General features: G+C 39.3%; 1 protein-coding gene across 1 annotated transcript in view; it reads right to left on the reverse strand.

Annotated features, from left to right (window-relative positions):
- Positions 1–936: 936 nt before the first annotated feature.
- LOC131677539 (sodium/calcium exchanger 1-like) overlaps positions 937–14,575 on the reverse strand; it is a 296,789-nt gene continuing 283,150 nt past the window's right edge. The window contains exon 9 of the mRNA XM_058957421.1: positions 937–9,318. Within this exon, the coding sequence (XP_058813404.1) occupies positions 9,114–9,318 (205 nt within the window). The 3' untranslated portion in view covers positions 937–9,113. The remainder of the gene's footprint in view (positions 9,319–14,575) is intronic.

The following is a 14,575-nucleotide window of genomic DNA, read 5'->3' on the forward strand; positions in this document are numbered from 1 at the left end:
AATCGAGTGCAGGCTTGAATGTGTGCGTGTAATTATCCGAGCTGTCATTTAACAGCTGTTTGTTTAACAAATAAAATGTTAAGTTAAAAAAGAAGTTATTATCAATTTATGTGTTGTTTATGAAGCGAGAATGTATATTCTTCGAAAGAGTGCGGCTTATCGGCTACTGTTGTAATTTAGCACCTCAGAAGCAAACGGTGTCCTAAAAGTCTGTTTTCGGAGTTAAAAGATAGCTGACGATATAATTTACTGCATCATTCGAAATCCAGTTACTGTCGTGGTAAATTTCCTCCACATCATTAGTTGTTTGCCAATGAATATAAAATTGCTCGGCATTGAAAAATATCGATACAAGTGGATGAATGTGGGCGGCAATGAAGTGGTCACAATGATTCATTATAATACATTTTCTGCAACAATCGATCGGTGGAGCGGAAAAACCATACAGGATAATCTGCATGTATCGAAGAAAAAACTGGTTCTTTTCGGGATTGAATTCCTCGACCAGAAGTTACATCCACGGAAAGTTGGTTCCTTACGGATCGGTTAATGCAAAGGGGTAGAATTTCAACACATCTGAATTATATTCCGCTGTCGATTTTCCTCAAAAGTTTTATTCAAAAATTCATAACATGGTAGAATTGATTCGTTTGAGTGTTTCTTATGTTGAATGATCCAGATATTGTTCCCATTAATTGTAATGAAACCGCCCAAGTTATTACGGATTGACGTTTGAGGTAATCGTCGAGCTGAGTCGATTGGTATATAAGACTCGGCCCTCCGGGCCTCGAAAAAAATCTTGAAAGTTTGAGTGAATTCTATTCATTCCTTTTATAAGAAATGTAAAACGAGCCATTGATGGCTAAATATGGTTCCCCGTATATGATGAAAGTTCATCTTGACTTTTCGACACCAATATAGAAAAAAAACACAATCTATCATTTGTATTTAATTTCTTTATTTTTTCACTTTAACTTCTTTCTGCGACGGCATTCTGTTCTATTTGGTGATCGTTTTTCGTCAGACCTGCTTTGCTTGTTTTATGAATATAATCAGGCGTTGTAATTTTTCTTACTCCTGCGAGTAAAGAATCCGGAATAAACGCTTCATTTCGAGATAGTTTCGAATGACCAAGAATTTTCACTCAGGCCAGTTCTCCAGATAAACAAAACGCAACCCTGTGCCGGTCAAAGAGCTTATGAGTTTACATGTCTTAACAAATTCATGTTTCGGTATTTTTGGGTTTTATTGCAATATAGAAAATAGAGAAAATGTTTTGACATTTTCGTTTCGTTTCATGTATAAAAATGAACTCCGGCGATAGTGGTTCTATATAATTTTAAACGAAAAGGAATGGGCAGATGCGTTTTCTTTTCTCACTCGTGTGAGTGAGTGATAATAAAATACAATGCCTGATTACAATCAATCTCGGTTATTTCACTGTAGCAGTCACATACACTTTCACGAATGTTTTCTTTTGTTTCGTTCAGTTTTGGAACTGGGGTTGGCGATACTCAATGTAAACAGTTTACAGTGTAAGAGGATCGTTTTGGGTCCTATTGTGTTTTCCATTTCTTTTGCTTTATGTTATTTTGGCTGTATCTTTGCTCCTTTCCATCATTATCAAGGTTATAGGGATATTGTTAAGTAGACTTGTTTCAAGGTTGGTAGGATTGAATTTTCATTTTTTTTCTTAAATTTCTTGCATGCTTGAGTTGAGCAATAGATTGGTATAGAGAAAAAGATCGAAGAGAAAGTGAAGTCTACGCAGACCTTTCTAAGGTATAGAGTATAGATATGAGGATGCCTTATAACTATACAGCGTTTTATCAATAGATTGATATTTTTTTGAGTTATATGATTATGTTAGCCGAAAAAGAGGCAGAGTTAGAATTTCGCTTTTCTCCGTATGATTGTAGGACTAATTTACTAGCGGTTAAAAAGGATAATGGAAAAAATCTTCGTTCGATTTTGTTTAGGTGGATTATTTCCCTCGGTATAGTGAAGGGTTGGTTCAGGAATAGTCTGTGGGTGTCGAATCGAATCAGAAATCGATGTCCCATTTTTTTTGTTTGGGTAACTGGTAGTTCAACATTGAGTACACTGCTAATAGTTTTCTGCTTGTTTGGGTACGTTTTTATTTGCTTTACTTTCAATTGCTAGTTGGAAGATAGTTACATTTGTCTGTTGTTCGTTTTATATTTTCAACATTCGTTCCTATACGGAGGCTTACTGGGTAAAACAGCAATTTTCATTATTTTGTTAGTTGTTGTTCTCTATGGTCACATTCAGTTGAAGTACAAAGGGATTCGAGTTTTTACATATATGACAGCTATGTCACTAAACGCGGCCATTTAATTGGTAGTAACGAAACTTTGTTTCGATTTTATAAGATTTGCTATTTAGGTTAGGGAAGGAAACATTTAGAGTTGTTTTGTTGGGTAAAAATGTTTCTTCAGCAAAGTGTTTTTTTCACATTCAGGTGGTTGCTGTTCGGCTGCAATTGTTTGTGTGTTTCTCATAAAAATATACCTATTTTGCGTTTCTTTTTCTTTCGTTTATATTAACACGTTTGCCGCCTTTCTTTATTGTTGTTTCATTTTCTCTTTCAGGTTTTACAGTTAATTAAATCTGTCAACAATAACAGAATAACACCGTGTAACAAATTTTCAATTTCTATTACCTACGTCTCAATGGTGAGAGGGAAATAATATGCACATTCACTTTGGTTTCGGTTTCAGGACAATGTTTTCTATAGATGGTTGGAGCTAATATCATTTTAACGCTGTGTGGAACTTTTCCTGCGTAAAGTAATTCATTACAAATAAAATCCAAGACTGATTTATAACAATGGTGTTTGTTTCAGAAACTGAGGCCACTTCGAACCGATCGTTCTCCTCTGTCTTCGAACTATTTGTTTTTTGTCTGTAGGTATGTAACTCTAATTTACGGCTTTTATAAAATAATACACTGCTATGGCATATGAAAACGATTTCGCTGTTTCGCATTTTATTATATACTTATATAAAACTAGAGGTTTCCTCTCTTTCACGCGGCGTGGACGTTTCTCTTATTTAATATGTTTTTTATATTTAATCTTAACCCTCGACAACATTGTAACTCTCGTGTAATATACTAAAAAGTGTTTAACCGATTTTCAACAACTAAAAATTCTTACCTCTAATACGGTCTCTAAATGGAAGAATAATAATTTTTCGCGCGACTGATTTTCTTTTTCTGATTATCGATTCGGGTGTAGCGTGTTATTTACCAAACAATGAAACTGGTCTCAATGCGTGTAATTGTTTTCAACAACATGCACGGCATACTTGGTTATTTGAAAACAGTTGAAACTGCAATTTTTTCTGACGATAATGCGTCTGACGTTTTACTATTGTTGGAAAAAAGGAATCCAGCTATTTACGTGCCATATTGATGGCCAATTTTATATTTGCATGCTGCTTGTGTAGTCCCTATTCTGACAATAGTTGTTTACAGAACGATCAGGACAGGACAGCTGGATAGAAACCGTTCAAATTTTATTTATTTTTTTGACACTTGTTACATTAGAGCTAATAATCGAGAATCAACAAAGAATTGTTTTTAATGTTTTGGCAACTGGGTCATTAAGCAATATGCTGTTTTTGATTTTATCCGATGCAGCTGACGTTGAAGATACGAAATCAACTTTCGTTTTCTTGTTTGTTTTTAAAAAAAATATTTTAGAAAATTGAATTTTCACGACCATACCTTCCATTCCAACTACCTTGATCCCTATCCTTGGTGGAATAACTGTCAAAAATGCTAACCCACGTGGTTAAATTCACTGTTAAGGAAGATCGATAGTGTCAAACGAGGTGTTTACATTTTTTTAGAAAACTAAATTAAAAATTATTCTGAATTTTCAAATGTTGAACATATATATTGTTATATTTGGAAAGATGAGCTCTATCGGTTTACGAACCCAAGCAACCAGAAGTTCGGATAATACTTAAAAAGTGCACTTTAAAGTACACATAAAGTTCTTTACGAACTTTCAAGCTGCTTAAGCTTTAATGGTACTTGAAAGCTGCTTAAGCCGCTATCAGAACGTAAAACGTATTGAAAAATTACTTAAAACGAAAAGCTTATGCAGCTCCCTTATACGAACTTTTGATTGCTTGGGAAATAAAAGGATAATTTTATTTTCCACTTAATGACCCAACTTCTAAAATTGTTCATACTTGAAATGACTTCATCCGAAATAATTATGATCACGCGATAACACATGGTGTAGTTGTTTATTTTGGCCGAGGTAATCGTTTAGACGAAAGAGATTATAACTACTAGAGGGCGCAAAGTGCTCTTGTCACTCGTCACTCGCAACTCTGACACGACCCTGGGCAATACATATCAACCTAGCGGACTTATTTGTAAGAGTGAGGATATGACTGGCTAATGCCACTGTTAGCATGCGCCCTCTAGTAACTACAATCTCTTTTTCCTAGACAAGTGGCCCTTTGCGTAATTGTCTTTTAAGGCAGCCGCACACCCCCGGAATTTGGCCACATCAGAATTTGGCAGCAGGCTTTTGGGTCCAAATCGTGATCATTCCAAACTGTAAAAACGAAATAACCAGCAATTCAAAAAAAAAATAATTGTGGCAATTAAGATTGGAATTCAACCGCACTGCGCACTTAAAATTCTTCTAATAAATTCTTCTCATAGACTGGTTAGTTCGATTGGTCTGTCTATGAGAATACTATATCCCCTGAAATGTACACGGAGAAATGAAACAACCCACAGAATAAGTTCTTTTAACTTAAATTTAGGTACTTTTGAGTTTTGCATCGCTTTCGCGCTTATTAGTGTTGTCAAAAACAAAGCGAGAGATTCGACTCAGTCGAGGTCTTCAGTGGAATAAGGTTTGAGGTATACTCAAAATTGGGTAGATTCAACTTAAATTTAAGTATATTTAACTCGAGGTTGAGTATAAAAAACCTATCAATGAGTTGTGCTTTTTGCCGTCATTGAAGGGAAATTACCTTCAACACGGTTTACCTAGTTTAACCTTATTCCACGATACCCCGAGATTGAGTCAAAAGAGCTCAACTTGTGGTAGTTTTTCGTATCCGTGTATGTGTTTCAACAGTTAGCGGTTTAAAGAAGCAGTTTGATTGCTCGCACTTTGAAACTTCAAAGTTCAGGTTAGTGGGAAGCAAGATGGAGAGAAAGGTTTGACACTTTTGAGTGTATTAGTATTATACTTGCAAAATTAAGCATGGCGGCCGGGGCCTTTGAAGTAAACATCAACATCCGAACGAGCATCCTGATTCTTTGGCGCACGATGAAAAGTGAGAAAAGGCCGAGCTTCACTTCGGATCTATCGATTAGAACACTTATGGACACTTTTTATCTCGAAAAAAAAACCGATTAAATTAACTATGACCGAACCGAAACAAAACTTATGGCAACAGAAGGGCCCGCTACGTCAACTGTTTGTGCTTTTCTTCTTCATATCCTCTTGTTTCTTGGCTTCGTCAAAGAAAAATGACAACCGCACTCACACATAGAAAAAAATGTGCACACCTGTATCCGTCTTGAGTGGGAAGTGAGTAATAATAAATTCTCGACAAACATATTGCCCATCCTATGAATTTTAAGACTCTAGCGCGTGAAATTTTTGACTGCTAGTTTTCCTCACTCACTAATACTCATGCAGAATTTTGACAGCAATATATGTCGGAACTCTGGCTCTTAAAATCTCGTACCGCAATCAGTAGCCAGCGACCAAGCAATTCTTCCGGCAATTTGTTCTGAGAAAATCTTCACTTTCTTCTTTCACTTTGTTGTCACTTTGTTGAAAATCTTCTTTCACTTTGTTGTCAACATTTTCTGCTTTGCTGATATCCATTCCGATGTCGGACAAGCTTAAGCTGTATTAAATCATTTCAGTTGACAACGCAGCATCAATAAAGTCATCGTAACGCAAAAGATCGTTACGAGAAGAGTTGATTCTTTTTAAACACTCTACAACTTCCGGATACGAATCCGGGAATTGTAAATCGTAATCATTTGTTGTTTCAATCCGTGTTTACCGAGGCAATTTCTGCAATAACATATCACCTAGTTTAGTCTTTTGTTATAAAATCTTGAAAAATATCTACCTAATTTATCAGCAGCAAATTGTAACCACAAAACAAAACGAACTGTCAGATAGGGTATGAGAATACAGAACGCATATGTATATGTGTAGTGAGGAAAATGCACTGTGCAAATATTTTCAACGCAGGAGTCTTGTTAGGTGCAAAATGCGCAATATGATTACGGCCTAAAAGCCAACTGTCAAAATCCACTTTGAATGGAAATTCCGGACAAGCCGTTACATGCTAATCACAGATGTTGATAGTAAACGAAAGAGAAATGTTTTCTCTTTCATAAACTGTTGTGAACTGTGTTCGACAAGTAACGGTTTGTCTGGAATTTCCATTCAAAGTGGATTTTGACAGTTGGCTTTTAGGCCGTAATCCTATGTTTGTTGAGAATTGTAACCCGCCAGGGTAACAATTTAGCACTGGGTGGAAATATACCTGTTTTTGTGTATACACTTCGTAGCGTGTATTTGTTTACATAAAATTATGCTCACCGCTGTTCGATACCGTTCACATTTAGTTTACAATTTTTGTTCATTTTCGCGTTTGTGAACGGTTTTGTTCATGCGAATAGGTTAGATAATTTTGGCTTATGTTTGTGAGTAAGTAACATAGGGGTAGATAGGTCACAATTCTTTCTTGCTGTCGAAAAGTTTGCTGAATTCGCGAAACGATGGGTGTCAGCGACATCGGTGGTGCAAGGCGGGCGGTTTATTTACATCGTAGTTGAGTCCACATTGCAGTTCAGGTCGGTTTATTTTCGGTGGTGAACGATTGGTTACTGGGAAAATCCAGCCCCGCCAAATAACGCGTGTGTGCGGAAATTCCCGCAAAAGTGCCGGTCCGTGGTTCTAGAACTGTTGTCTGGTGTCGGATCGCTGATTAGGGAAGCTAATCGTTAAGAAGCCACTCGCTTTCCATAAAGGACCCAGAAGACACCAAGCCGCTCTCGCAGTGGAGGATCAGCCGAACGAGCCTAGCTCTCCTGCACTGTTAATCGTCAAGGAGAGCGAAGCAGGTTGGACAGCGGATCCACCTGAGGTAGGTCACTGCGGTGTATACTTGGGCCTTTCACGGGGAGTGAGTGGACCCGGCGATTATTCGCCCTGTCGCTAAGGAGCAAAACAAAACAAAAGAATCAAGCTCACCTCCCTAGCTAATTTTCATCGACCGCTGCTAGAGCAGCCAACTAAAATCGGAAGAACTCGGCCTTTTCGCCCAGCAGTAGCAGATCAGCAGCAGCTGCAGTGGAAAGAATTAGAGGGAATAAACGGTAAAATTTATTTTATTTTACCATTTTGTTTACATTCGAAAATCCGAATTTACGGTAGAAGCACCTAGTCCGCCCTGACAAGAAGGGTCCGCCGGGCGAACAAGAACCCGAGTGGTGAGCAACCGCTACTTACAAAATATATCCATTTTCTCATCGAAAACAATTCATGTTGAATTTTTTGAAATTCATGGCGCTTTCTGCGGTCGAGTTTCTGCATCGGGAAACTTGATCAAGGGACAAAAAGCCGTCACTCACTCTAAATACGTGGGATAGAAATTCCTGAGATGTACGGCTGACTATATGTTATGGGTGATACAAAGAAATGACAAAAAATATCAGTACATATTGATGATCTCAAAGATGAAATGTCGAACGCAATACTCAACCTTTCTTTCAAAAACCAGTGAACGCTGGCGCCATCTAGAAAAGGTTCGATTAATAAGTATCACAATACGCGCTGTCTGCTGTTAGTATTTTGTTGGACCATTCGGTTTTCTCGTTTCATATGTTCGATTCACAACTTACGCTAGTCCTAATACAAACTGTCTCTTTCTCTCTAGTACAATATGGGACTAGAGGCTATCGCTGCTCTTGTCCAGTGTTATATGCTTAGGAATTTGATTGTTGGACCTAACGAACAAATCCTCAAATAAGATATGTCTTCATCACTCTACCTAAATAATGCGTCCGTTTTCGTGTGCACACCAAGAAAGACTTACCATATCAACAAAGGTGAACGAAACGGGCGGCAACACTTTTGAGCCCTGCCTAATAAACTCAAAGAACCTATAGAATCAGAAAACAAAAGTATATACAATGCGAAAATCGATAGTGTGACACCAAAAGAGGATACAGTCCAGATTTGACTAGAATCAATGCTAAAGCCTAATACCAAAGCAGTTTCAGTGCCGAACTCGGCAGAAAAGTTGTCTACGTCTCACGTCCGTACCGAATTTCGTGTTCATTGCACTGGGTTTTTTTTGTTCAATAGCCGAAACTTTTGGTTTCATTTATTATCCTAGTTAAACAGTACCTTAGCTATACACTCTATATATATATGGATGCATCTTTAAATAGTAATAATCCTTAACAATTTGGCATTTTCATTTTGTTTGGTTGTTCGGTTCAACGCCGTGAGGAGATGGAAGCTATTTGTCTTTGCAGTTTATAGCTTGGAAAAATGGCTTCAGCTCCTCCAATTAACATACTCTTACAAATTATCAACAATACAGCTATTAAATTAAAATGTCTTATGATTCACTTGCGATTAAACGTGAAGGGTTTCGGTATTGTTTGGGTTTTTTTTCCATTCGACAAAACCAAACTTTTTAAGTAACTGTTTTCTGTTGCTGTTCGCTTCCTAGAGATAACAAGTGACCCATCTTAATCACTACAGGTTTCAAATAAATAGCTTAAACAAATGGTTGACTTTTTTTTACTCTGGTTGTCGATAGCTAACACGTTGGGTTTTCTTACGGTACCTAATGTTGGCACACTAACTATGGTTCCTTCATACGATAGAAACTCTTCGCACGGATGATTGTACAAAATATAAATAAAAAGGAAAGCAGAGAAAATACATGGAATCGATATACACTGTCGGTGCTGCGAATGAGTAAGTGTCTGTATGCATGTGTTCGTACGTGTGCCTTTGACGGGGCTGGCTAGCTAGTTTGTTTTGAACAGCAATCCGAACTGCTGCACAGCACTTAGAACCCTTTGATGACTCCGTACGCTTCTAAGCTACTCATCACTAGATAGATGATCCACAGCGAGAACAGGAAGCAGGCCGTCAAGAACTTCGGTTTCTTGGGACCACCCAGCTCGCCGCCGATCTTGGGATTTCGGCGGAACATCAGGATAAAGATTGCCACGAAGGCTTCCGTGCAGAATAGGGTCACCGAAAAGGCCAGTCTGAAAGGAAGAAAGTGGAATGGGTGAGCCGTTTTATATTATAACTGACAGATGGTTAATAGCTAGGGACAGAGCACTTGTATATATAGCAATTAGATAAAATGTATTTCTGTCCTTCTATATGCAAATTCAAAATGTATTTTACGTTTCATGTATAACGCCAAAAGCGGCATACTAGTGTTCATGATGACTTTGATTTATATACTGATAGGTTGGGCATGCGAGTTGTGAGTTAATTATTATTTATATCATAGGTTAAAAATTGTCAGAAAACTAAAAATAGATTAAATTAGGGATAACATAACTAAAATTAAAAACTCCGTAGTAAAAACTAATATGAATAACGACCAGTTCAAATAACTTGTACTAAAACAGGCATTATACACACCCAAGGATGTAAAATGCCTACCTTTTCTACGGCTGTAATATTTTTGCCTACATTTTCCTTTCTTCTTCGACGCTGCTGCCGTTCGCTACTGCAGGACGCTCAGCGCTATATGGCAGCCTGTGTGCAAAGCAGTAACATGATAAAAAACCGCCCGTAGTACAGCCACCAGACGCGAGCGGTACAGTTTCTCTTTCCTAATATTACACTTTTTAATATTTTTAATCTATTTAATATTTTTAACCACAAACGACGACAATGAATGCGGTTCATTTACGCCACGACCAGAATCGACGCTTTCGTGTGCGATCCTCTCTCTTTGAATGGGCGGAGAAGAGTGTACAATACGAGACTGCGCCACACTCTCACCGAGCAGTCGGAGTACAGCAGCAAAACAAAAATGTATTTTACTGCTGTACGGAAAAGTGTACTCGGTCTGGCTACCGTTCTGGCGGCAGCAGCAGTGATGCATCGCTGTAGTGGGTTGTCCGGCTTGTGCAAATGTAAATATACCGGAAAATATGTAGTTTATCGGTACCGTTCGCATACCTGTATACACCACAAATGTACTGCACTAAAACTGCTGCACTATGCACTTTATAGAACATCCGTGGGGAGAAGTTAGGTAAATTATTGGAGCCAAGGTCTTATCATATAGAACAGTCGTTAAAAACCGGTAATTCGTCCCGAAGTATATTGGACGTGCTGCAACAATACCAGTCGGGTAAATAAAACTAAAAATATCACTGCAACTAGCGAAAAATGTGTCCTAACCTAAACCTTCTCCAAAACTTCAAGCTTCTTTAAAACCCATTCAATTTCCGACTGAATCCGGACCGCGGTCGCTCTCCAGCTTACGAGGTACGTACGCCTTTAAGTTCGAAGCTACGACGGGCTGGAGTCCTTTTCAATCTACTCCTTTGCGGCAACACAATATTTTCCAGAAGGACCAAGAACCGATCCCCACTCGCTAATTGGATCGCAGTATATCCGAAGTCATCGACGCAAAGCAGTCACCTACAAATGCAACGAGCAGTACCGCGCATATTCCGTCAATATCCAACTGCAGTTGGTCGGCCGACCACGTGCAGAGAAGTGCATCCAACTACACACACCCATTGTGTGTAACACATAAGATTATAAGTGAGGAATAGCCTCTCAATTATTACTATCCGAACTCTTGACCGTTAGTTGTTCTATTTGCGGGCATTCCAAGACCACGTGCTCAGTCTTTTCCTCTGCATCACCGCACGCTATGCAGAACGGTGATCTCGTGTGACCGAACTTGTTCAGATACTTATTGCAACAGCCTTGACCAAACCAGAACTGCGTCATGTGGAAGTTCACTTCACCGTGCGCTCTGTTCACCCACACCGATAGGCATGACATGAGTCGATGTGTTCATCTACAGTTCACGGACTCCTGTCGTGCCTCGATTTCTATAACACTCGCTATTACCTTCGAGTAGAAGGTTTATGGGAATCGTTCCATCTATCACGTAGGCTGCCTCCTAGTTCGATACGCGCTAGAGAACTGTTCAGCCGAGATGTATTCCTCTTCGTCTGCAGTACCGTCATCCATGCAGGTCCTGCATATGTGAGCACCGATGTGGAGACACTCGCCAGTAGTCACTTTTTACACCTGCTGATCGCATATGGAACCCTGTGGAATGCCCGCTGTTACTGTTACACTACTTATTCCGGCTTCAGCATCGTAGGTCAGTTGCACATTTTGGAAGTACCTTCTCAGAATCTTACAAAGTTAATCGGGAACTCTCAGTCTGTGTAGCGAATCGACAATTGAAGCTCAACTTGCGCTGTTGAAGGTCTTTTTTAAACGTCCAACTTAACCACTTCGCAGTAGTGTTTTCCTCTTCTCTTTTGCTTTTGCGCCGCCTCCACAGATTCCACGACCGTTCGTATGAAGTCCACAGTGGATCTACCTTTCCGAAAGCGGAACTGCATATTGGATAGACCATTCGCTCCCTCCATGTACGTTGTAAGCCTGTTAAGGACCATTCTTTCAAACAGAATCCAATAGGCATATCGGCCTGTATGATGAAGGATCTACAGGGGTTTGCCTGGCTCCGGCAACAACACCAGCTTTTGTCGCTTTCAAATGCCGGGGAAGTCACCATTGTCGATACACTTTTGCAACGCGGTCCTAAACCTATCCGGTTTTGTTAGGATTGCTGTTTTCAGCGCCACATATACCGCCTGGTTTCGTAGCCTTGCCACCAGGATCATCTCCCTGGTGCGGATGCGCTTGATATTCTGAACGTCTGAGCCCAGCTCCTTGAGTACCGGGTTTATACGCATTGCGTACCTTCTCGTACGAGTCATCATTAGCTTTAACCTTTGTTAGCTTTGTCATCGTTTGTTTCGTCCCTTGAAGAGCTTTCGCTTTTCGGATCTATTCTTGTTGTTCGCCTTACGTCTTGTGCTGTCTACAGCTTCCTATTTGGTGTTTACCCACGTTAGTGGTCGCTTGGTTCGCTATGCGTACCACGGTGCCGGGAGCCTGCTTGTGTTTCTTTGAACCTCTTGGTCTCGCATTACCTGGTGAAGCCCTCGGCGTAGAGAAGGACCCTCATTTTTAATAGTGCCACTGTTTGAATTGTCCCCAAGTACTTCCCCCTTTCAGTTAGCTCCGCTATCTGCTCCAAAGTTCTCTATTCCTTGACGGCCAATCCTAGGTTTTCCTGTATCTTCAGAACCAGTCCAGTCTGGATGTTCTTGTGCACATCATTCCTTTTGTCGACAAAGTTGTGCAGTTCATCCACCAGTTTTTACCTACTATTATACTCTGCAAGCTTGGTTTTTTCAGCCAGGCCTGTACTCCTGCTTCTATTGCAGCTCCTGCTGTTGAAGTTACTGTTGCGATTGCTACTGTTATTGAGGCTGCTCCTGTTGACGAAGCTACGGCTGCTATTTCTCCTGCTCGGGCTGTTGTTATAATGGTTGGCTTTGCCGAGGTGGTGACCTTGTTAAACCACTTTTGGTGAAGGGATTCGCCGGATCTACTCCATATGTGTGAGTTTCTTACTCCATTTTATTGGGTCCCAACTCCGGGTCGCTATCTCCATTCACTCATTGTACGTAGTCGCCTCTTGTGATTCCATGGTCATCTATGCAAGCAGTGAAATTATGCTAGGGCTGGATGGGCGTAAAATCGGGAATGATCCATCTGATCCTGGTAACACCAACTAATTGATGACGAGTTTTGAACGTACCCGGAGACCAGCGAAGGTTCTAACGGGGCGGAAGCAATTGTTAGCCCCCTCACCATTTCAAGTTGGTGTCATCTTTTCTTACCTAGGGAGTAGAACAGCATGTCTGTCAGCCCAAAGTCGCCGTCCAATTCGTGATTCGTGTCCTGTCCGTTGACGTTTGCAATGACCGGTATGCCGTAATCAGGGTGTTACTAGTGTCGATCCTGATGTATCGATTGGCACTCCGGTTGGGCTGTATTTGTGTGTATTTTCTAATTTCCCTCACTTTTCTCAGAGATGGCTGAACAGGATTACACAAACTTTGAATGGTATATACTATTGATTTTTTTTTCTAGATCAGACTTCCGGTTCCGGAGTTAAGGGTTGCAGTTACACAGCAAATTCCCACATAAACTGGTACCACCATGATGCCCAAATGCTGGAACACATGTTAAAATGGGTGCTACATTACTTGGATTTGCGGTTCAAAACCAATAATGATGATTCAAAGCAGCTTTAACCACATTAACCACCTATAATGGTTCTTTAAACCCCCGGAAAATTTGCCTAGTAGGGTGTCCCAAAATGACATCATGTTGAAAAAGTCATCGGGCTCACTTCTTAAATGAAAGGTTAGGGTATTAGGACCACTTTCTTCTACGGAGTGAGTTTGCTAAAATGCTTCCTACTGGTGGCAACTTTTGATTTTTTGAAAAATGGGCCGATTTTGGATGAAATTTCAAATTTATGCCTGTTGAAGTGATCCTGAACTGGGTATCTACACAATTTTAAAAGTACAGAAAACACTTTATATAGTTGAGCCGAATTAAGGGGCGTAATTTTGCTGAAGAAAGTGTATAGCTACGGCCAATGGGGTATAAGTTATTTAAGGTTTTGTTAAATAACCTTTTGACATTTTATGATATTCATAAAAAATAACACTGTTCTACAAAATAAAACTACTTAAGTGGGCTTAGTCCGCATATTATTTTTCGGAAAATAGAAGGAAAATGATGAAAAATGGCGTTTTTCACTTGTCTCTAGTACATCAGAATCGGTTTTTATGAGCATACATTTTTTTTTTAAATTATTTTCTATACTAATAGCCACCTAGCGGGTTTGAAAATCACTAAAATTAAACAAATATGTCGAGTTAATGGCAAGTTATGGCGTATATTTGAAGGCTGAATTGATTAACGTACTTACATTTTGTATATAAAGTCTTATTTTCATGTTAGGAACTTTGAAGTGGAGAAAAATGCAGAAGAGTGAGGTGAGTGGTGAAAAACTGATATTTACTGTTTAGATCACATAATTAAGAAATAGTCAAATTTGGGGCAAATATCATCGAAAACGTTTTACAACAGAATACAGCGCATCCTCTGACACAATCGTTTTGTTGAAGATGCCTCCTAGAAGTAATTATGGAGAATTAACTCTTCAAAAAATAATTAGAGACTTGGCGTCATAAGCAAAGTTATTATTTTTATAATTTAACCCATTATTGCCCAACTTATTTTTCTCGCGCATCACAAATTAAGTTTTCCGATCGGAAAAAAATGATGTAGTGATTCCAGTAAAATTATTTTTGTACTCAAAGTAGCTGATATAATATGGAACAACCCGTGAAAATTTCAGATTGATCGATTCATTGGTTCCTG

This window comes from Topomyia yanbarensis, chromosome 1, assembly GCF_030247195.1.
Source record: "Topomyia yanbarensis strain Yona2022 chromosome 1, ASM3024719v1, whole genome shotgun sequence".
NCBI classification, from domain to species: Eukaryota; Metazoa; Arthropoda; class Insecta; order Diptera; family Culicidae; genus Topomyia; species Topomyia yanbarensis.